The sequence below is a fragment of the Perognathus longimembris genome, chromosome 23, assembly GCF_023159225.1.
Source record: "Perognathus longimembris pacificus isolate PPM17 chromosome 23, ASM2315922v1, whole genome shotgun sequence".
Taxonomy (NCBI): Eukaryota; Metazoa; Chordata; class Mammalia; order Rodentia; family Heteromyidae; genus Perognathus; species Perognathus longimembris.
In genome coordinates, this window is record NC_063183.1 from 19,513,399 (window position 1) to 19,537,876 (window position 24,478).

A 24,478-nucleotide genomic window follows, 5' to 3' on the forward strand; every position below is an offset into this window, starting at 1 on the left:
AACAAAAAGAGTTAGCTAATTGCTTCAAACACAGACATTCTCACATCTGGTTGCATACAGGAACTATGATGGGGTTGGGGTCACTTTATCTTAGATCCGAGTACCGTAGGCTCAGTCTTCCTTCCCCTACAAATATTTCCAATCTTCACAGTTGTTTACTGGAAATCATGGTCAGTGTATAGGCCAGGTAACCAGTGCTTAAAGTAGGTAGCCACTTAAACCAGTTAAGTGATAACATATGATACTCAGTTCCCAAAGCTAGGCCTGGCTAACCTTGAAGTTTGCTCTTACTGTCTAAACCCCAAAGCCCAGGGCAGAGGCCTAGGAGAGCACATTCTTTGCAACTCCCTAAAATTTCTAGGAGAGGAGAAACCAGCCAGGTGGCTTTTTCCTAGCTTCTCCCATCCCTGCCCAATTGAATAGAGGATGCCCCCCCCCCCCATACTGGGCTTGAAATCTGGGTCTGGGCACTGTCCCTGAACTCTTTTTGCTCAGAGCTAGTGCTCTACCACGTTAGCCATAGCTCTTCTTCTGGTTTTCTGGTGGTTAATTGGAGTTAAGAGTCTCATAGACTTTCCTGCCTGGGCTGGCTTTGAACCACAATCCTCAGATCTCAGCCTCCTGAGTAGCTAGGATTACAGGTGTCAGCCACCAGCACCCAAGCTACCAGCACTGGGCTATTCTAAGTGGTGTTGTCTGATGTTTTTGTTTGGCCTTTCTTAGTCATCCACTCTTCAAGTACCTCCTCTAGAGGGAGGATTGGGCCTGCCCCCACTTAACCTCTGGTCTCACAAGAGAAAATTTGGAGGGAAAAGCAAATATTCATTTGTTGTTTTTTTTTTTCCTTGAATGTTTGAGGAATTTTTCAGGCATGTGACACAGAAAAAAAAATGCCTCTGTTTTTCTCAGAAGACAAACAGGACGCTGTGTCAGGACAACCTGAAATGTTTAGGTGTGCTTTACAAAATTGCTTCTTATCCCATGACAGGTCTTAATATAGTCAAAGCAGCTAGAGGGGCTAGAAAGTGTGTGTGGGTGAGGGGAGGGGTGGGATTTGGGTCCCAGACTCAGCCCTGCATCTCCACCTGTATGCTCTAAGCTTGAGCACGTGGCCCCTTAAGCTTGAGACAGGAGGATAGTGAATTTGAGATCAGTCTAGGTGATCTAGCAAGAGCCTTGTCTCCAAAAGCCAAGGGCTAGGAGTATAGCTCAGTGGTCAAGTGCTTGCTTAGCTTGTGCAAGACTCTAGGGTCACTCCTCATTCACACACACACACACACACACACACACACACACACACACACACACCTACACCTTGGGCTTTGCTTCTTCCCATGTGGTTCAAGTAGAAACCCAGGGCTTCAGGAGAAAGGAACTGTGGAATGCTGGGTCCTGCCAGGAGCCTCTTGAGATGTCAGGAGAGGCGTGTGCCACACCGACACTATGACTTGCAGCTGCGTTGGACCAGAAACTTCTCTAAAGTGTTTACTGGCACAGAGTCAAGGACCCAATGTCCCTGAGGCTGAAAGTGACTCTAAGTGACCATCTGTGTTAAGAGATGGCGCTGGATGTGTTCACTCTGGCTTCAGTCCACCTGCGTCACTCTCAAGGGTGTGGGCAGCCCAGAGCCAATCTTTAGGACCTAAGGAGCTAAAGCTTGAGGTAGTGGTTAAATGGAATCAACATTTAGCTTCCAAAAGCCTGTCTTGCTTAGGCAGAGCCCCCAGGGACTTCTTCCTGCTTAGTTCTCCCTCTGAACCTCATATCCATGCTTTGGGGTCCCTTCCTGTCGAATCGCAGGCTAGATACTCAGACAATGTTGAGTGAATGGAGAATGACGGATGGAGGGAGAAATGGATTTATGCTTGGCGACATCTCTAAAGTGTGTGTCATCACATGCTATTTAAGTGTCGCCATATCTCTTCCTTGCTTGATCAACTTGACTTTGTGGGTTTTTAAATTCATTTTTATCATGCAAGTTATTTGGAAGATCATCGCTCTGAGGATTATTCTAATAATAGAAAGGTCTAAATGCATCACTTTTTCTGAGATGGGGGCAGATCTTCACAGTATCTCATCTCATTACTAGGTCTGCTGACCTGTAATTAAACCATTAAGATGAACTATAGCCAGGTGCCAGGGGCTCACACCTGTAATTCTAGATCTGAGCATTGTAGTTCGAAGCCAGCCCAGGGAGGAAAGTCAATGAGACTCTTTATCTCCAACTAACCACCAGAAACCCAGAAGTGGAGCTGTGGCTCAAGTGGTAGAGCACTAACTGTGCGTGAAAAACCTCAGGGACAAGTGCCCAGGTTCTGAATTCAAGCCCCAGGACTGGCCTAGGAAAATAAGAACCTGAAAGTAGAGGTGTAGTATAAGTGGTAGAGTGCAAGCCTTGATGGAAAAAGCCAAGCAAGAGAGCAGGGCCGGGCTGGGGATATGGCCTAGTGGCAAGAGAGCTTGCCTCGTATACATGAGGCCCTGGGTTTGATTCCCCAGCACCACATATACAGAAAACAGCCAGAAGTGGCGCTGTGGCTCAAGTGGCAGAGTGCTAGCCTTGAGCAAAAAGAAGCCAGGGACAGTGCTCAGGCCCTGAGTCCAAGGCCCAGGACTGGCCAAAAAAAAAAAAAAAACAAATTAAAAAAAAAACTTTTCAAGTTATCCAGCAGTGGGTATTTGGGGGTGACAAGGAAACATGGGGTGATGTAGAAGAGGAATGGGATAACACCCTGCCCCCCGCATATCCCAGGAAGGGTGGCCACCACTTTCAGTCTCCTAGGTGCCATCTGAGCCTCTGGAGTGAAGACCTGGGCCTAGAATTTGTGTGAGTGTGTGTCTGCGTGTGTGTGTGCTGGTTCTGGAGCTTGAACTCAGGGCCTGAGTGCTGTCTCTGAGCCTCCCTGTGCTCAAGGCTAGTGTTCTGCCATTTGAGCCACAGCAACACTTATGACTTTTTCTGTGTGTGTGGTACTGAGGAATCAAACCCCGGGCTTCATGCTAGGCAAGCACTCTACCACTAAGCCACATTCCCAGCCCCTGGGCCTGGAAATTTATAGGCCTAAGTCAAGAGTCCCAACTTTTTCTTTTTTGTGTGCTCATCCTGGAACTTGAATTCAAGGCCTGGACGTGGTCCCTGAGATTATTTTGTTTTGCTCAAGGCTAGTGCTCTATCGCTTGCCACAGGTCCACTTCTGGCTTTTTGGTAGTTAATTGGAGATCATAGTCTCAGGGACTTTGCTGGCTTCAAACCACAGTGCTCAGATCTCGACCTCCTGAGTAGCTAGGATGACAGGTATGAGCTGTGGTGCCCAGCCTGAGTTCACCTCTTAATAGCGGGCATAACATTATTTATTTTTTTGGCCAGTCCTGGACTCAGGGCCTGAGCACTGTCCCTGGCTTGCTCAAGGCTAGCATTCTGCCACTAGAGCCACAGCGCCACTTCTGGCCATTTTCTGTATATGTGGTGCTGGGGAATCGAACCCAGGGCCTCATGTATACGAGGCAAGCACTCTTGCCACTAGGCCATGTCCCCAGCCCCGGCATAACCTTATTTAAAGTCCCTTTGTAAGGAAAGGTGAAAGACTCCTATGAAGCGAAGGGAGGCCCAGTACCCGCCCGTCTGTCACCTGACTTCCTGTCCCGGTAGCTGGCAGTGGAGTCACTTTCCCAGTGGCCACAGTGATGTCCTAACCGTGCCACCTCTGTCCCCATAGCGGCCAGTTTGCCATCGTGAAGAAGTGCCGGGAGAAGAGCACTGGGCTGGAATACGCTGCCAAATTCATCAAGAAGCGGCAGAGCAGGGCCAGCCGGCGGGGCGTGTGCCGGGAGGAGATTGAGCGGGAGGTGAGCATCCTGCGACAGGTGCTTCACCCCAACATCATCACCCTGCACGACGTCTATGAGAACCGCACCGACGTGGTGCTCATCCTGGAGCTGTAAGTGGGGGTGGGGGTGGGGGAGGGGCACGGGGGAGGGGTGCTGTCCTAGAGGAATCTGCCCTACAAGGAGGAGAATGATTATCCTCAGGGTCAGTGAAACCCTGCTCCAGTCTTTCCCAGATGAAGATCTATTGCATGTATACTGTGTTTGGCACTTGAAAAAATTTGTGTGTGTGTGTGTGTTGTGTATGTGTGTATGTATGTGTGTGTGTGTGTGTGTGTGTGTGTGTGTGTGTGTCTGTGCCAGTACTGAGGCTTGAATTCAGGACCTTATGCTCTCACTTGGCTTTCTTTATCAATGCTGGTGTTATACTACTTGAGCCACGCTTCCACTTCCAGGTTTTTGCTGACTCCTTGGAGATAAGATTCTCTTGGACTTTTTTGTTTTGTTTTTTTGTCGGTCATGGGGCTTGAACTGCAGGCCTGAGTAGTTAACTGGAAATAAGAGTCTCCCTTTTCCTGCCTGGCCTGGCTTTGAACTGTGATCCTCAGATCTCAGCCTCCTGAGTAGCTAGGAATACAGGCATGAACCACTGACACCCAGCCCTCTCTTGGCCCTCTCTTGATGAAAATCATGCCTAAATTGGCTTCAGAGTGTGATTCTCAGCTATCAGCCTCCTGATTAGATGGGCAAGAGCCTATGATGAGGGAAATATCTTATGAACTCAAGAGACATTAGTTTGTATCTGCTGTGTCCAACACTGTTTGTTGTTCTTGGTGGTGGCAATCCTGGGACTTGAACTCGGGGCCTGGGCACTGTTCCTGAGCTCTTCAAGAGCTCAAGGCTAGCATGCTACCACTTACTTGAGCCACAGCGCCACTTCCAGTTTTCTGGTGGTTAATTGGAGATAAGAGTCTCATAGACTTTCCTGTTCAGGCTGGCTTTGAACCACCAGCATTCTTCTTACTTTATTCAATCCTCTGAACTTGAACCTTATTGTCCCCATTTTATAAACCAGTACACTGAGAAATCAGGCCACTGATAAGATCCTGAGCAGCCAGGACTGCAGTCTTCCTGCTCTGAGCATGTGACAGAACAGCCGTAGGCTGGCCTAGCTGGGAGGACTTCACAGTGGCTAGTGGAATTTGAAGACACTTAGACTCCAGGGGTTGGTTGGCTGGCCACTTGATGGCCTCTTGGGATGTCCCCACAGGCTGGGCAAGGGGGTGTGTGTGCTGTAGAGAGTTGGGTTTGAATTAGGCTATGGCACAAATCACAGCAGCCTTATCCAGCTAGACAGGAAGACCTCAATGTAAGGCTGTTCAGAACCTTGTTAGTATGAAAATGTGCATCTATCAGTTAGCTAGGGAGTGGTGGCATTTATCCCAGCATCCTTGATTTTGAGACCTTGGGCAAGTCACCTCCCCTCTTGGTGTCAGATCTCACCTGTAAAACAGGTAGTCAGCCTCTTAACCCTGCCTTTGGATTGACTGCACCACCCCTAATAACTTGAGATCACTCTAATTTGAGAGCTATCCTGATGCCATCAAGATAGACTTAAGTAGGAGATGAGCATTTGCACAGTGTGGCATTTATTCTTATCTCATCCATTTATCCCAGTTGAAACGCCTAGAACGCTCCTATATGCTCTCTTGCACCAGCACCTGGCTTTCCTTCATGGATCTCCCTGTGTATTAAAAAGTGGATGTCTATGCCAGCCTAACTTGCACAGAAACCTGATCGTGTCCCCCGGGGAGGGCCAGCTATGTGGACAAGCCATGTGGCATGTACCAGGCATTCTGATTCCCAACAGGAAGTGACAAGTCCAACTTGCTGGAAGCCCAGGGCTCTCTCCTTCCTCCCTCCCTCCTTCCCTCTCTCTCATCCTCCTTCCTTGCCTCCTTCCCTCTCTCCTTCCCTCCCTCCTTCCTTCCCTCCTTTCCTTCCTCTTTCCTTCTCTCCTACCCTTCCTCATTTTCTCTCACTCTCCTTTCTTGTTGGTACTGAGTTTCCAACTCAGGGTTTTCTATACTCCCTTGGCTTTCTTTTTGTTGTTGTTTGTTCCAGTCCTGGGGCCTGGGCAATGTCCTTGAGCTTCATTTTGCTCAAGACTAGTGTTTTACCACTTGAGCCATAGCTCCACTTCCAGCGTGTGTGTGTGTGTGTGTGTGTGTGTGTGTGTGTGTGTGTGTGATTAAATTGGAAATAAGACTCTCATGAACTATTCTACCTGGGCTGGCTTCAAACCTCAGTCCTCACATCTCAGCCTCCTGAGTAGCTAGGATTTTAGGCATGAGACACAGGTGCCTGGCCCCCTTGATTTTCTTGCTCATGCTGATGCTCTACCACTTGAACCACACCTCCAGTCCAACATTTCTCTGGTTAACTAGAGATAGAATCTAATGGACTTTTCTACCTAGGATTGCATTGATCATTGCATCTCCAGCTCTCAGCCTTCTGAGTTGCTAGGATTGCAGGTGTAAGGCACCTAGTACCTGGCATACTGTTTTTGTTTTTTTTTAAAGGCTACTTATCAAGCAAACAAAATCCCCCAAATTTTAAAGGAACTATTAAAAAAAAACCCTGAATGAATCCTGTAATCCAAAACACATCTGTTTCTGTCTTCTGTGACTCCTCTCAATCTTTATGTATTTGTATACAATCAGTGCTCTCTGTAGTTTCCTGCTCTACATTCTTCCTCACTAGCAAAATTCCATAAATAACCTGTTTTTTCTTTTGAATCATTGTATCCTGTTTCATTGAATCACGTACAAGTATTTTCCCCTGTTGTCTGATCAGGGGATTTTATTTTTCCCCTTTTATTTGAATTGATTGTTTCAGCGAAATTCCCAGGAGTGGAGGATGATCTAAAAGGCTGACATTCATAGGCTTTTGTTTGTTTTTTTGTTTGTTTGTTTGTTGCTGGTCCTGGGGCTTGAACTCAGGTCCTGGGTACTGTTTCTTAGCTTTGTTCTTCATGGCTTGTGCTCCAACCACTTGAGCCACAGCTCCAATTCTGGTGTTCGCTGGTTAATTGGAGATAAGAATCTCACAGAGTTTCCTGCCTGGGCTGGCTTTGAACTTTGATCCTCAGATCTCAGCCTCCTGAGTAGCTAGGATTATAGGCTTGAGCTACTGGCACGTGGCTTATAGATTTTTTAAAATTCTCACTTACAGGCTAGGAATATGGCCTAGTGGTAAAGTTCTCGCCTCGTATACATGAAGCCCTGGGTTCGGTTCCTCAACACCACATATATAGAAAAAGCCGGAAGTGGTGTTGTGGCTCAAGCAGTAGAGTGCTAGCCTTAAGCAAAAAGAAGCTCAGGGATAGTGCTCAGGCCCTGAGTTCAAGCCCCAGGACTGGCAAAAACAAAACATAAAATTCTCACTTACTAAGAATGGTATTGATTAACTAGTACTGCCTACCACACACCAGTCTTCCTGTTCATCTATAGCCTTGATCCTTGGTTTAAAACATGTTTCATTATATTTTCATCTTCATAGTTACACGGGGCCTGATGCTTGCTAGGCAAGCACTCTATCACTTGAACCATGCCTACAGCCCTTTTTGCTCTTTCAGTTTGTTTTTTAGATAGGGTCTTGCTCTAGCTTGGTCCAGGCTGGCCTTGGACCATGATCCTCCTATCTCTACTTCCTAAGTAGCTGGGATTACAGGAACGAGCTCTTGAGCCCCTCTCTCTGTTTTCATTTTAATTGGCGTTTCTTTAACTACCAGGGAAATAACCTGCTTCTCCCTGTTTGTAGAAGCCTAAGGGGGCTGGGGACATAGGATCCTCTTGCAATGTCCCCGTTTCTCCTAGCACAGCTCATGATCAACGAATGGGTCGTTCTGTGCTCTTTCCTTGTAGGCTCAGGTGGTCCTAGGTGGGACTTGCTGTAAGCTGGCAAGGGTGGGGCCGGCGTTCCGTAGCGCCCACCTCACCACCACCCTGGGCCTTCTCTACTCCAAGCCTGGGGAAAGTGACATCCCGTGGTTGTATACTGGAGAATGGCCTGGCAGAAGGCTTCAGAGCGTTGGTGTTGCTTCCAGCTGCGGAACTGGGTCCAAACCCCTGGGTGGCAGATTTGCCAACATCTTCTCCCTAACTCTGCCCACACAGGTCGCTGGTGCACACATTGCTGAAAGAGTTCTGGAAAGCATTTCGGCAGGTAGGCAGACATTAGCAGGAAGGGGAGAGGCCAGGTGTCAGGTTTTGCTTTTCATATTAAAACACATCTGCAATCCTAGCTACTCAGGAGGCTCAGATCTGAGGATTCAGATTTGAGGCCAGCTCAGGAGGAAAACAAAGTCTGTGAGACTCTTGTCTCTAATTAACCACCGTGAAGTTGGAAATAGAGCTATGGCTTAAGTGGCAGAGTACAGAAGCTCAAGGACAGTGGCTTAGGCCCTGAGTTCAAGTCCCAGGACTGGCGCGCGCACACACACACACACACACACACACACACACACACACACACACACACTACACACACACTAAAAGAAAAAAATGCTAAAGAGATTAAGGATAGAAGAAAGAACCTTGGAGAGAGACAGAGATTCTCTCCCTGAGTAGACGTTGTAACACTGAGAAGGTCTGGGTAGAAACTATGTTGCCGGGGCATTCCTGTAGTCCTACCTGTTCTAGAGGCCAAGGCAGGAGGATAGCTTGAGCCTAGAAGATCAAGGCTGTGCTGTGCCCATTGGAAGGCTGGGGTCACATCAGTGAATAGCCACTACTCTCTACCTAGGGGACATAGAGTCCCTCATCCGCTTACTCTCTCCTCCTGTTTCTCTTTCTGTGCTTCTGGAGATCATACCCAGGGTCTCACATATGCTAGGTACTGGGCTCTATTTTTTTTTTTTTCCTTTTCCTTCTTTTTTGTTGGTTGTGGGGCTTGAACTCAGGGCCTGGGCACTGTCCCTGAGCCTCTTTGTGCTCAAAGCTAGGGCTCTACCACTTGAGCAACAAGGCCACTTCTGGTTTTCTGGTGGTTAATTGGAGATAAGAGTCTCAGAAGGACTTTTCTGCCTGGGCTGTCTTTGAACCACGCATCCTCACACCTCAGCCTCCTGAGTAGTTAGGATTACAGGCGTGAGCCACCAGTGCCTGACTGAGCTCTGTTCTTGATTCGGATTGTTTGAAAAGATACGCCTGAGCATTTTTGTGACTATCCCCTGAGCCTGGGTACCCCACTGCTGGAACAGGTACCTCAGCCTAGCTTGAGAGCCTCCCACCTTTCTGAGTGTCTGGGGAAGTTATAAGGCTCACAGTGGCTCTTCCCGTCTTCCTCACAAGGAGATAAAGACCGTGTCTTACCAGGTCTTCTGTCCAGATCATGCCTCCACACCCTCCAGTGGAGCTGGGATTATAAAAGACAGGAGCGAGGCTGGTTCCATGAGCTTTAGTGGGGTTGCTCTGTGGATCTGAACATTTGAAATGAGCTCTAATAGATCTCTTGCGAATGCTAATGTTTTACTGTCTGCACAATACAGAATGTTCTATAGTGTGCTGATATTTCAAGGATTTTTTTTCCTTTTTCTTAAAATTCATTAAAATTTTCTTGCTCTGGTAACTGTGGCTCACACTCAGGGCCTTGTAGTCTCACTTGGCTGGCTTGCTCAGCTAGTGTGCTACCACTTGGAGCCATGCTTCTAGTTTGGTTTTCTGCTGATTAATTGGAGATGGAGTCTCACAGACTTCTTTTGCCAGGGCTAAGTATAGAATTGTAATCCTCCTGATCTTAGCTTCCTGAGTAGCTAGGATTGTTATAAGCATGAGCTACCAACATTCAGCTTTAACACTAATAATTTTGACATTGATTACATGTGAAAATAATAATATTTGTACATATGGGCTTGATTAAATATTATTAAAATCAACTCACTATTCCTCTTCTTTGTTTCTTTCTTTTTTGCTTATCTAACGTGGCTAACTAGAAAAAAAAATCACGGAATCTGGGCATTCACATTGATTTCCATTGGACAACACTGACAAAGCCGGTCTTTCTCTAGAGGCCTGCACTGGTGTAGTGGGTGGTATTTACTTTAAGGACTTTTACCAAAGAGCTTGTCACACACCCCCAAAATTGCGTCAAGATCCCTCCCATGCCACCCCCTCTCTGAAGGGGCAAAAAGATTGATTTCACCTTCCTTCTTTCACAAGAAAAGCTGAGTACTAGAACTGGCACCTGCTCCATCCCAAAGATGAAGGCTAAGTGTTTGTGATAACAGAATTGCTCATCCTCTGCTGAGAGACTCCCAGTTACTCCCTGGCAGCACCTGCCCCAGGTCAGGGTGGGGGCAGGGCATTGGATGACCTAATGCATGGGACCTTGAGAGAATAGCAGTGTCACTCTCCAACATGCCAGCCCTGCCTCCGATCCAGCAGCCCCTTCAGGCCACACCCAGCTCAAGTTGAGCTGGAGGCAGGGCAGCCTTGGGTCTCGGCAGTCCAAGTGCAATACCCAGGCAAGAAGTGAGACCCTAGCTCCAAAGTACTCATCAAAAACAGCAGGACTAGCCAGGTGGGGGTGGCCCACACCTGTCATCCTAGCCACTCAAGGGGCTGAGATCTGAGACTCGAGCCAGCCCAGCCAGGAAAGTCGGTGAGACTCTTATCTCCAATGAACCACCAGAAAACTGGAAGTGGCACTGTGGCTCAACGTGGTAGAGTGCTAGCCTTGAGCAAAAAGAGCTCAGGGACCAGCGCCCAGGCCCTGAGTTCAAGCCCCACGACCAACAACAACAACAAAAGGATGCAGATTGTGACTCAGCGGTAGGGTGCCTATTCTATGGATTCTTGTTCCTGTCATATCAACCTTAGAGTACAAGATTGCAGAGGAAGTGGAGGTGGGAGGGAAAGAGGCAATGCAATCCACCACCACCACCACCACCACCACCCCCGCAGCAGATTTGCTTGGCACACCAGGGCCCTCTGAGAGCCACAGCTCGTACAGTTGAGTGTCACTGGCAATAGACTGTGTGGGCAGAGGCTCCAAGGAGAGGCAGCACTGGGTAGTGGATCCCCCACCTTGATCTCATTCTAACCCCTAGATCCAGGCTTGGTGAAAGGGTGCTGTTGGAATGCCTGGTGCCCTCTCCCTCCACATTCTCTAAAATGACTTCAGGCTATTGTCCCATTGTCTTGGACAATAGTCTCTGGCTTTTGTTGACAGGGCTGACTAATCTCCCCCATTGTCTTGGTGAAAACCACCTAGGTTCTCTGGAGATTCCCCAGCCGCTAATCTCTTTATGGAGTCATCCTTGGTCACACCTTTGTTCTCTCCCGTGAACAGGTGCCTGTCTGTCTGTCCAGTCTCAGTCTCTTTCTCTTCCCTAATGTGAATAAGCTGAGACATTTTTCAAACTTTCAGTTTCTTTTCCTTTCCTGGTGAACAATTCCATCCTTTGAAAACATTCTTCTCTCTCTTTGACTTTAAGCAGTGAAGAGGAGCCGGGCCACTCCTTTAACACTGTGCTTAGACATTTCCTCAGCCAGATAAATATCCCATTTCATGACTCACAAGTTCAACTTTCTGCAGGCGACTCAGACACACACATAATTCAGTCAAGTTCTCTTTTTTAATTTATGGCAAAGATCGTCTTTCCTCCACTGACCAACAACAAGCTCTTCCTTTCCTCCTGAACCGTCACCCAAATGGCCTCGCCATCCACACTTCCCCTATGTTGTGTTCAGGGTCACTTTCAGAATGTGGGCGATTGCCTTCTCAACTCTCCATGCACCCCCAACCCTTCCAGCCCGGTTACTCAGTTCCACAAACACCTCCATGTTTCTAGATGTTTGTTTTTTTTTTTGGCTCAAGGCTAGCACTCTGCCACTTGAGCCACAGCGCCACTTCTGGCCGTTTTCTATATATGTGGTGCTGGGGAATCGAACCCGGGGGCTTCATGTATACGAGGCAAGCGCTCTTGCCACTAGGCCACATTCCCAGCCCCTCTAGATGTTTCTTATAGTAGTTAGCATAAATTAGTCCATTCACACTGTTCTATCACAATGTACCACATATTATGTTTCTTTTAAAAACAGAAACTAGGGGCTGGGAATATGGCCTAGTGGCAACAGAGCCTGCCTTGTATACATGAAGCCCTGGGTTCAATTCCCCAGTACCACATATATGGAAAACGGCCAGAAGTGGCGCTGTGGCTCAAGTGGCAGAGTACTAGCCTTGAGCAAAAGGAAGCCAGGGACAGTGCTCAGGCCCTGAGTCCAAGGCCCAGGACTGGCCAAAAAAAATAAATAAATAAAAATAAAAACAGAAACTGCCAGGTAACAGTGGCTCATACCTATAATCCTAGCTACTCCAGAGGCTGAGATCTAAAGGATTGTTGTTCGAAGCCAGCCTGGGCAGGAAAGTCTATGAGACTCTTATCTCCAATTAATCACAGAAAAAGCTGGAAGTGGCTCTGTGGCTCAAGTGGTAGAGTGATAACCATGAGCATAAAGGAACTCAGAGACAGTGCCCAGGCCCAGAGTTCAAGCCCCAGGATTGGGGGGAAAAAATCAGAAGCTTATTTCTTAGACTTCTGGAGGTTTCGGTGAGGGCTGGCTTCCTCATAGATAGCCATCTTCTCATGGAAATTCACAAGGTACAGGGGTCTCTCCCTTTTTCCCCCCATTGTTTTATTTTATTTTGTTTCAGCCCTTGGGCTTGGACTCGGAGCTTTGTGCTCAAAGCTAGCACACTACCACTTAAGCCACAGCTCCACTTTCAGCGTTTTGCTGATTAAAGCTATGAGTCTCATTTACTTTCCTTCCCTTTCTTGCTTGGGCTGGCGTTGAATCAAGATCCTCAAATCTCAGCCTCCTGAGTAGCTAGGCTTACTGATGTGGGCCACCTGTACCTGGCAAGGGGCAGGGGGGTCTCTTTTATCAGGGCGTTAATCTTATTCATGAGGGCTTCACTCCCAGGACCTAATTACTTTCCAAAGGCCTCTCCTCCTTATACCAGCAATTTGGGAGTTAGGATTTTTTTTTTTTTTTTTTTTTTTGGCCAGTCCTGGGCCTTGGACTCAGGGCCTGAGCACTGTCCCTGGCTTCTTCCCGCTCAAGGCTAGCACTCTGCCACTTGAGCCACAGCGCCGCTTCTGGCCATTTTCTGTATATGTGGTGCTGGGGAATCGAACCTAGGGCCTCGTGTATCCGAGGCAGGCACTCTTGCCACTAGGCTATATCCCCAGCCCCTGGGAGTTAGGATTTTAAAAGATGAATTTGAGGGGATACAAACATTCAGCTGCTAGCCTCATCCACCAGTATTTCTTTCCATTCTCTGCTATTATTAGTCATGGAGGGATGTCAGAATATATTGAATGAATAGAAATAAATTCCCAAACTACAGCAATGTCTTCCATCTTGCGTCACCGAGTACTTCTGGTTTCACTCGGAATTGTAACCACAGCAATTGCAAGTTATTATTATTTTTTTGGGGGGGGGGCAGTGTGCCAGTCCTGGGGCTTGAACTCATAGCCAGGATGCTATCCCTGAGCCTTTGTGCTCAAGGCTCGTGTCCTACCACTTTAAGCCACAATTCTACTTCATATTGGTTTTGTTGTTGTTATAGTTAATTGGAAGTAAGAATCTCTTGTACTTTCCTGCCTGGGCTAGCTTCAAACCCATGATCCTCAGATCTCAACTTCCTGAGTAGCTAAGATTACAGGCCATCACAAGTTTTTTTTTTTTTTTATTCTACTCCAATCTTAACTGGTAACACTTCTAACACTCAAATCAAGAGTCACACTTCACACTATATCTAGATTATGAAGGACAAGGAGAAAGGGAAAGAGGCTGTAAGATTTAAAAGCCTAGCACAAAGAGCCAAGGATAAAGGGTGAATACAAATGCAAAGTGTCATGGCTGGCCTCAGGCATTGGGGTCAAGGCTGATTTCAGAGCTGTCAAAGGTGTAGGCTGTTGAAGTAGGCAGTCCATAGCAGAAGAATTGCTCTGAGCTAACTTCAGGACAGTCAGACCTGTGTCATCTGTCAATCTCCAAGCAAAAGCCATGATTCATATACCAGAAGGGTCCATGATATTGATGGATTGATGGCCTGCCCTGCAGTTCTTTATGCTTCTTGAGTTAAGAGGCTGGTGGATCTGATAAACACACAGATGGGTTTGTAGGTGGTGGGGAGGGCGGGGTTCTAGCTTGAACTCATGGCCTAGGCACTGTCCTGAGCTTTTTGTTTGTTTTTGGCTTAAGATTAGCATTCTACCATTTTAGCCACAGGAATACTTCTGCCTTTTTTGGTGGTTAATTGCAGATTAGAGTCTCTTCATGGACTTTCCTACCCTACTTGGCTTTGAACCCTGATCCTCAGATCTCAGCCTCCTGAGTAGCTACAATGAAAAGCTTGTGTCTGGCAAATAAATCACTTATCAGTCTGTGCCTTACGATGGTACCAGGCTGGTAGTAGTTGTTCTTTATACAAACAAGATACTGATTCACTCTACCTTAGTATTTGTATCCCAAATGGAGTGACTAGGGGGACAGCCTACTATATACAGAGAGAGGGTAACATACAGGGGTCACTAGGGATCTGAGCCTAGAATATGAACCCTGAAAGTGATTTCTGTCTTTGAGATCTAAAAGCAAAAGCACTACAAACAGAAGCAAAGTTAGCCTCTGACAGCCAATTAGTTAAAACCTTAGAATGGGCAAGGGGGATTCTGCCCTCTCCTGGGGAGCCATGGGGCAGGGGGCGTGGTCAAGTGCAGTGGACATGCCCACCAGCCTGACCTCCTGATATGTGGGGCTGACTGGGCCTGGCTCTCTCCACCTGTATCTTGCAGAGTCTCTGGAGGAGAGCTGTTTGATTTCCTGGCCCAGAAGGAGTCGCTGAGTGAGGAGGAGGCCACCAGCTTCATTAAGCAGATCCTGGATGGGGTGAACTACCTCCATACAAAGAAAATTGCTCACTTTGATCTGAAGGTTAGTGAGTTTCGGAAGAAGGGACCTAGTGCCTTCCAGTGTCATTGGCCAAGAGAGGCCCAGAGCTCACTTGACTCTCTTCCCTCAGCTTACCTTGAAAACTCTGAGCTTCCTGGATGAAATAAGACACAGCCAGTGCCCTCCTCCTCAATTCCATGTCACCTCCTGGGTCTTCTGCACATGGGGCTGATTGCGTGAGCCTTCTAGATCAACTATGCAAACAACTTTTTTTGGTACCTGTCCCTGGGCTTGAACACAGGGCCTGGATACTGTTCTTGAGCTTTCTTTTTTTGTTCAAGGTCAGAGCTCTACCACATTAGCCATAGCTCCACTTCCAGCTTTTTGTTGATTCCTTGGTGATAAAAGTCTCATGGGTTTTCCTGCCCGGGCTGGCTTTGAAACACAGTCCTCAGGTCTCAACCTCCTCAGTAGCTAGGATTACAGGTGTAAACCAACAGTACCTGGCAGGGACATACTTTAAAAAAAAAAAAAGTAGACCAGTGAAGAGCCTTGAAACCAAACCCTTGTCACAAGACTGAACTTTACAGCAATGAAGAGCAGAACTACAGGGTTTGGAGGATTGTGGGGCATGGTAGACCATCCAGACTCCACCATAGCCCAAACTCCAGCTTCCCTCCAGCAGTGGCTGGAGGTCTTGGAACTCAAGGACCTCTGGCTGCCCTCTCCTGCCCTGTCCCACACTGGGACTGCAAAGCTGCTTCCAGGACCCACTGATCATTTGTGGTAACGGGTGTTCAGGGCAGAGAAAGTTCACTGCGACCACATAGGACTCCGTGCTCAAATCAGAAGAATCAGCTCCTTTAGTAACTGAGCTCAGGCACACAGATTTGCAAATACCTAACTCATGCAGGTCCTCAACGTCATGATCAGGCTTCTGTTTACAGAAAGGGACCCATTCTTTCTTCTATGCACAAATCCCTGTCATCTTTCGAACACAGTGCCAGGTGCTTGGTCATTGCTGTCTGGATTCTCTCTCTGGGAACTTAGTACAGGCAATAGAAAATGACGATCAAGAGCTCTAGGTGTTACAGATAGAAGAAAGCAAAGGTAGGGCTCAGGAGCCCAAAGGAGAGGCTGCATAAGTTAGACGTGGGTATCAGAGGCAGCTTCTTTTTTCTAATTTATTTTTTGTAATTTATTTATTAATTAAACAAAATTTTTTTGACAAGGTGTTGTGCAAAAAGGGTACAGTTACATAGTAGGGCAGTGTGTACATTTCTTGTGATATCTTACACCCTGTTTTTCTTTCCCTTCCCTAGGTCAGGTAGACATATATACAATACACAATGTACCAAGAACATATACAGTAGCCACGTGGCCTATGCCAAAGAAAATTCGCCTAGGGCTTTAAACGTAATGTCGACATTAGACAATATGTCGACAGTAGTCTTATATGAACGTACATACATAGCTTTTGAGCTATTGTATTCCACTGAGAGGTCAATTTTTGACCTTTATATGTTGAGTAGTTGTTTGGTTTTAGTTACATAATGTTGGGTCGCTGACCCAATCCTGTGGGAAATACCATTTGACAAGCAGTTTTTGGTTTCACAGACCTGGTCTCTACTGTCTCTCCATCACCCCATCTTAACAGTCATATATCAGGGAGATCATGCCCCTTTGTTTTCTGTGTTCTAGGCTTGTCTCGCTCAACATTATTTGTTCAAGTTCTGACCATTTCCCTGCGAATAACAATATTTCACCATTCCTAATCGCTATGTAGTATTCCATTGTGTATAGGTATCATATTTTTTGGATGCATTCATCTGTGGAGGGGCATCTGGGTTGATTCCATATTTTGGCTATTGTGAATTGTGCAGCAATAAACATGGAAGTACAAATGTCTTTTTGATATCTTGGGACCTGCTGTTCAGGATAGATGCCTAGGAGTGGTATGGCTGGGTCATAGGGTAGGCCTATATTGAGCTTTTTGAGAAACCTCCATACTGTTTTCCAAAGTGGTTGTACTAGTTTGCACTCCCACCAACAATGGAGAAGGGTTCCTCTTTCCCCGTACCTCCTCCAGCATTTGTTGTTAGAGGCAGCTTCTTGGAAGAGATGGCACTTGAGTTTTTCTGAAGAACTGGCTGGCTGTAGTGCAGGGAGAGGACCTTCTAGGAAGACAGGCCAGCAGGGTACCTTTGGGGAAGAACAGGCAAAAGGAGTGTGTGCTGAGTGACTAGAGAAGAGGCTGGGAGGAGGCCAGGAGGGCCGGAGGCAGACAAGCGACGTGGGAACTCAGGCAGGGAGGATACACTTCACCCTGAGCGATAATGGGGTCAAGTGAGCAAGTGCGTGTTCCAGAATGATCCTTCTAGCCTGGAAGATGGATAGAACAGGGACAGCCCTGCAGCTGTGGCCTAGCTTAGGATACTCATGTTGTAATCCAGGAGAGAGAGAGAGAGAGAGAGAGAGAGAGAGAGAGAGAGAGAGACCAGAGGGAGTGACAGATTTATGATCTATCACGGGGTTTGACCTGAGGAATAATCAGGGGGTGAGAGAAGCAGGCAGAGTTACAGGATGACACAAAGCCTGGCTGGGAAACTGGCCAGGAGCAGCATGGCGTGTCTGTAGCCCCACAGAGTCTGTGCCAGCACTGGACTGCTTGGGAAACACACATCCCAGCTCCTACGCAGCCTCCCAGGTGACCTGCCCCAAATGTCCTCAGCAGAGTCCCCTCTCCGTGCTGGTTGCCATGGTATTTTGCATTCCTCCCACAGAGGACATCTTGCAGAAATCCTCTCTGGGGTCACAGAAGAAGGTGGGGCGGGGAGAGGCCTTTGGACCTCAGGGTAATGGATAAAGCCAGGGAAATTAACCTGTTGTTTGCTTCTAGGTTTGCTGCCTTTCAAATCTGTCTCCAGACAGGCTCCTTTGTCTTTTCATCTTCCTTTTTTCCTTTTCTTTTCTTTTTATGATGGTTGTTGTTTTGGTTCTTTTGGTGCCTGTCCTGGGGCTTAAACTCAGGGCCTGGGTTCTACCTCTTCAGCTATAGCTCCACATCCAGCTTTTGGCTGGTTAATTGGAGATAAGCAGTTTATGGACTTTCCTGTCCCTGGTGGGCTGGGACCATGTGTAAGGAAAGTGGATGTTTGGGGAGAGGGAAAGGGGCCAGGAGATGATTCAGATTTGGTGAGGTCTGCAGCAAGGGCAGTTTAATGGCTGTCCGGGAAAAGGTTGACTGTTTTAAGTCATTTTCCATCATCATGATCCTCGAATCCCAACCTCCTGAGTAACTAGGATTGCAGGTATAAGCAACCGGTGTCCCACCTATACTTTTTCTAAATGGCTGGTACAGGAAAAGGGGTTTCAGGAGCCAAGAGGTCCAGGACTGGCACATTTGCAGTGAGGTTTGCATCTCTGGTTGCTCCTGGCTTGGAGTCAGCCAGGTCAGGTTTGCGCCTCACTCTGCATGGACTGGGGTACATTTGAACCTCTGGTTTTCAGCCTGGATGCAAATACCACCACTCACCTGGCAGAGTCCTGAGAGAGAAAGCCGAGGTGCTGACTCTGGACTAGACATGGGGCTATTGTGGTTTCCCTTCCAGGAAGAGAGGGAAAGAAAACACAACTCTTGTTACAATGTTTTGCACTCTAGTGGTACTAGGAAAACAAATCCAGCTAGTGTGAGGCAGATAACCATCACTTGAGCCACAACTCCACTTGGCTGGTTAATTGGACATAAAAGTCAGTCTCTCTCTCTCTCTCTCTCTCTCTCTCTCTCTCTCTCTCTCTCTCTCTCTCTCTCTCTCTCTCTCTCTCTCATTTGTGCGCTCTGGCTGGCTTCAAACTGTGATCCTCAGGGGCTGGGGATATAGCCTAGTGGCAAGAGTGCCTGCCTCGGATACACGAGGCCCTAGGTTCGATTCCCCAGCACCACATATACAGAAAACGGCCAGAAGCGGCGCCGTGGCTCAAGTGGCGGAGTGCTAGCCTTGAGCGGGAAGAAGCCAGGGACAGTGCTCAGGCCCGGAGTCCAAGGCCCAGGACTGGCCAAAAAAAAAAAAAAAACAAAAAAAAAAACCAAACTGTGATCCTTAGATCTCAGACTCTTGAATAGCTAGTATCCCAGGTGTGAGTGATCAGATCCTGGCTTCCAGTGCAGATTTCCTTTCCTTACTTTCCTCCCAAGGGTCCCTGGGCCCAGGTCCACTTCAGGGCAACTTCAGGAAGGGATGAGTAGTTGGCCCAGGTGTGCATCGCATGCCTCCCAACTGGAATGTTCCACAAGCCAGGAGTGAGGAGAAGCATCAGCTTGTAGCGTAGAGGAGACTGCTTGGTTCCAGGTTTGTTTCCCACTGTGTAACCCCCCCCCCCCAAACCTTCCTTTTCCCTGAGGAGCTTTCCCCTCCTACTAACATTTTGTTACTTCTCACCAAGTCAGTCAGGCTATCTGGGTTGCCCTAGGACACAGCCACAATGTTCACCCCATGCCCTCCTTCCCTGTAACTAAAACTAGTGTTTTATACCCTATATTCAAACTCCAGGACTTCCACATGTCAGGTCTGGCTACTCACCCCTTAATACACTCACTAAAGAGACAGGGTGCAGGGCAGAGAAAGGAGAGGTCTGGGTATACCATAGGAAGATAGCACTTCAGTCTCTCTTCAGCCTTCTTTGGGCTATCAATAAGAGCTTTAGGTTTTTCTTTTCTTTTGTTTTGTTGGTTTTATTTTGTCCTGTGCCAGTCCTGGGGCTTGAACTCAGGGCCTGGGCACTATCTCTGAGCTTGTTTTGTTCAAGGCTAGTGCTCTACCACTTAAGCTAACAGCTCCACTTAGAGCTTTTTTGATAGTTCATTGGAGATAAGGGTCTCATGGACTTTCCCACCCAGGCTGGCTTGGAATCACAATCCTCAGATCTCAACCTCCTGGGTCCTGAGGATGACAGCCATGAGCCACTGGTGCCTAGCAGAACTTTAGCTTTTATAGACAAAGAACTCCTGGGAGAGAGAAAGGTATGCATAATTAGTCAGCATTCCTGGTCAAGATATGGCCTGGCTAGTCATTATTTCAGTCCTTGTTTGGGGACGGGTTCTGGAGGAGGTGTTATTGCTATTATCTCTGGTCATGATAAGTAAGTAAGTCATCTTGTTTGGTGGGTAACCTGGTGTGAGGAGGCTCTATTGTTTCTCAGGGGTAGTTTCGATCCCTGTCATAAAGGTATTATTAATCAGTGATGTCTTTGTTTTGTTTTGTTTTAGATTCTAAGGTGGTTACAAAGTGACTGCCAAGAGAATGGCTTAGTCCAAAATGGAGACAAGGATACCAAGCTTTTCTCCTTGCTTTTATTTAATACATGGACCCAAGTAAGGAATCTGTTGGAGGTTGGAGGTGTGGCTCTGGTTGGTAGAGTACCAGCCAATGAGCAAAAGCATCAGCTACTGAGTCCAAGTCCTGGTCTCAGACTAAAAATAGAAAAAAAAAAAGTGTGTGGGGGTAATCTTTCTCAGAAAAAATTGGTTTTGAATTCAGGGTCTCCTCAGTTCCTTTTGCTTGCTTGGTGGGTAGATGTTCTACCACTTGAACCATACCTCCAGTCCTGCTTTTTTTTTTTTACTGATTATTTTGGAGTTAGAGTCTCATAGACTTTTCTTTTTATCCCAGTTGGCTTTAATCATCTGGTCTTAGCCTCCTAAGTAGCTAGGATTGTAGACATAAGCTACTGCTGCCCAGCCAATAGAAGTTCTCAATCACCTTTTGCATTACCTGGTCTCTGAGCCCCTTTTCCAGATTGAAGGAGCAGGTGGATGGCGGGGGTTAGCTTTCTGTCTTCAATATAAGTGACCACATCTCTGCTTGCTTTGATAAGCTTCCTCTATGTTCAGCCACATGGTAGTGACCAACCTGTGGGTGCTTTGAACATGTCCTCAACCTTATTGCACAGAGCACATGAATGGGCAGATTAATAATGTAAGATAAGCAATCTTGGCAAAAACAGATGGTTCCACGCGCTTGCCCCCATGTCTCGCATGGGACCTTGCTCCCCAGAGGGTACACGAGCTCTTCTCAGCGCAGCATCCAGGCATTTGGTGAACTACCTTATCCCTGTTTCTGGCTATGTCCAGCCTCCTTCTCTGAAAAATATGAGTTCAGGACAATAAGATACTAGATCCCCAGGTCTCTGTTCTGCCTCTGTCTTCCTTCCATTCAGACTTCTTCTCTTCCCTTGTCCCCCCACATTCTTCCTGCTCCTGGGCTAAGGCCCAGCAGACACTCTAAGAAGCCCTGGACTTCCCCGCCTCCTCTCAACAGCATAACCAAGAACTCACCTCTCTCTTTGCTTCTGTGGTCCTTGCCACAAACCTGCTGGGAGCCTTCAGAGTGAGGAATCCCTCAGTGCTCCATGGAATCTGACGTGTGGTTGGTCACTGTGTAAATGAACGAGTGAATGAATGAACGAAGGCCTCCGTGAAGACCACCTGTTCTCATGGGTGCGGAAGCTCTTTTGCGTCTCACCTGGAAAGTGCAGAAGAAGCAGAATTTCCTTCACTCCTATGAACACTGGTTGAGGGCCTACCATAATCCAAGGGCAGAATGGCAAACAGCAGTGGGACATGGTCCCTGCCTTCCTGAGGCCCACTGTCCACAGGTTAAGAATATAGTGAGACTCCGTGAGGATTCCCACCCATAACACCCACTTCCAAGGGGTGAACTCCTTGCCACAGCATAGTGGAGGTTGCCTCAGAGGAAAGGATGTGGTGTGTGTGTGTGTGTGTGTGTGTGTGTGTGTGTGTGTGTGCATGCGCACGCACACACCAATACTGGGGCTTGAACTCAGGGCCTCACCCTCTTACTTGGCTTTTTCACTCAAGGCTGGTCCTCTATTTCTTAACCCATACCTCCTACTTCTGGCCTTTTGGTGGTTAACTAGAAATAAGAGTTTCATGGGATGTTCCTGCTTGGCCTGACTTTGAACTGTGATCCTCAGATCTCAGCCTCCTCAGTAGCTGGGATTACAGTTATGAGTCACTGGTGCCCAATTATTGTTATTACACAGATGGAAGGGATGAGGGCTTACTGCCTGTCAGTACTGAGGTGCGTAAAACATGGCTTCTGCAGGGCAGAGCATGGAGAAGTGTGGCCAGTACCACCCAGGAACCCCATGCGTGCTGCTTAATGCCAGCACAAATGAAGGCCTTGTGGCAAGTATTGGTGTGTGGGTCTCAGCTTATTTGCTTTCTCCTCCAATCATGGGTGTGTCCTTCTCTCTTCCCCTCCCATCACCGAGGTAGTTCTCAGGATGGGTGGTGTTTTAAGCAGAAACAAAAGCAAACCAGAAAAACCCAAAACAGAACAAAAAGCCAAATTGTGAGAATGGGTCCAACTCATATGCAAACCAGGAACCCAGAAATTGAGGCCTTCAACTTCTATAAACAGTGGTGATGAAACTAGGTTTTGAGACACCCACATCCAGAGTCCAGGAGTTCCAAGTTAGTTCAGGCCACTTAGCCTCATATGCCAACTAAAGAGACTGTTGAAGAGCAGAGAAAGGAGACTGGTTATATGGTGTCCGTGGAAGTAGCACTTCAGTAGATCTTTAGCCACCTACTGAGGTACAGATATTATTGGCTTCAGTTAAATAGGAAGAATTGAGGGCAGGGGGGTGAGAAAGGTATCAAAGTTAAAACAGTCTCAAGTTCCAGGTATGGCCTTGGTTGACCATTTATTAGCTCAGACTTGGTCCCTGGAAGCGTTTCAGAAAATTTGCTATCACTTTATTGCTGGAACAGAGCAGGAACAAGATGGTCTCCCCAATTTTTGGCTGTTCTCTTTAAGATGATAAGAAGAAGGCATTGCCTATTTGAGAGGCAGTTTGCCTTTCACACAAGATGTTTATCAGTGAATATTCTTTTTCTTGGAGCCTATGGTGGTTGTAAATTTGATTGCAGTGGAGAATAGTTAAGGGCACAGATACTGAGTTGGGGGACTTTTAGTCAATTCAGAGGGTCCAGCAAAAGCATCTTTTAAGTTGCCTCTTATAACAAGATGATGAATTCCTGAGCAAGATACTTCAGAAAAATCCAAGATCTTCTATGTCCAGAATCTTCCTTGGAGCGGATCTTCTGTTTGTGGTATGATTAGTCACACTTTTATAACAGTGATAATTATAGCACTTTTTATTATAGCAATTATTTATTATAGCAATTCCAATTTAAATTAATTTTTTGTACCAATCCTGGGTCTTGAACTCGGGTGGCCTTTGTCCCTGAGCTTTTTTGCTCAAGGCTGGCACTCTACCACTTGACCCATAGCTCCATGTCTAGCTTTTTAGTGTTTAGTTGAACATAAGACCCTCATGGGCATTGCTACCTGGGCTGGCTTTGAACCTCAGTCCTCAGATCTCAGCCTCCTGAGTAGCTGGAATATAGATGTGAGCCATCAGAACCCTATTTTTAAATTATTTTATTTTATTTATTTATTTACTGGTAGTACAAGGGCTCATACTCTGGGCTTTGTGCTTTGGTCAGCTTGCATGCTCTGCTTGCTGCTATTTGAACCACACCTTTGTTGGTTAATTGGCGATAAGAGACTAACGGACTTTTCTTTTCTGCCTGACTTTGAATCTTGATTCTTCAGATCTCAGTCTCTTGAGTAGCCAGACATGGGCCACTCGTACCTGGCTTAGTATGTGATTTTGAACTGAATTGAGGATTTGTATTAAAAAGAAAAATGGCATTTTAACCACTGGGAATAACTGAGCCAGTGATAACACTTTAAATGCATGTGGTACTTTCTAGAACATAGAACATCTGTTTTCTTCATTTGATCCTCATTGAAGTTAAAGACTTGGTCACTTCTTTTATATACTACGCAGTTGAGATTCAGAGAGGTTAAGTAACTTGCCTAAGATCACACAGGTATCAAATGACAGGACCCAGGCTTGAACTTAGCCAGAGAGGAAACTCTCAAGAAAAGCTGGTTGTCATCAGATATTATTTCACCAATCTAGTGCTTCCCTAGATCATGTTACTTACACAGTTAATCCAAGATCTGTATTGTGCTGTTAGCTTTTTGTTGTTGTTGTTGTTTTACCAGTCCTGGGGCTCAGACTCTGGGTTTGGGTGCTGTACCTGAACTTTTCTGCTCAAGGCTAGCACTCTACCACTTTGAGCCACAGCTCTACCTCCAGTTTTTGAGTGGCTCACCAGAGAAAGAGTCTCACATGGATTTTTCCCTTCCTTCCTTCCTTCCTTCCTTCCTTCCTTCCTTCCTTCCTTCCTTTCTTCCTTTCTTTCTTCCTTTCTTCCTTTCTTTCCCTTCCTTCCTTCCTTCCTTCCTTCCTTCCTTCCTTCCTTCCTTCCTTCCTTCCTTCCTTCCTTCCTTCCTTTCTTTCTTTCTCTTTCTTTGCCAGTCCTGGGCCTTGGACTCAGGGCCTGAGCACTGTCCCTGGCTTCTTTTTTGCTCAAGGCTAGCACTCTGCCCCTTGAGCCACAGCGCCACTTCTGGCCGTTTTCTATATATGTGGTGCTGGGGAGTCGAACCCAGGGCTACATGTATAGGAGGCAAGCACTCTTGCCACTAGGCCATATCCCCAGCCCCTCACATGGACTTTTCTTTAAAGGCTGGCTTACAGGTATGAGCCACCAACATCTAGCTTTAGAAAATAGTTTCATAAAGTTATGAGCC

The 24,478-nt window shown here is 47.0% G+C and overlaps 1 protein-coding gene across 4 annotated transcripts in view; it reads left to right on the top strand.

The window, feature by feature from the left end:
* The window catches only part of Dapk2 (death associated protein kinase 2), a 93,893-nt gene that overhangs the window by 38,401 nt on the left and 31,014 nt on the right, over positions 1-24,478 (top strand). For 2 of the 4 annotated variants that reach the window (XM_048332840.1, XM_048332839.1), the window contains exons 2-3: positions 3,717-3,938; positions 14,690-14,828. In XM_048332840.1, coding sequence (XP_048188797.1) covers positions 3,717-3,938; positions 14,690-14,828 — 361 coding nt within the window. Of the gene's footprint in view, positions 1-3,716; positions 3,939-14,689; positions 14,829-21,932; positions 22,096-22,128; positions 22,924-24,478 lie in introns of those variants that run through there. The other 2 variants (XM_048332841.1, XM_048332842.1) reach the window with 2 other exon arrangements.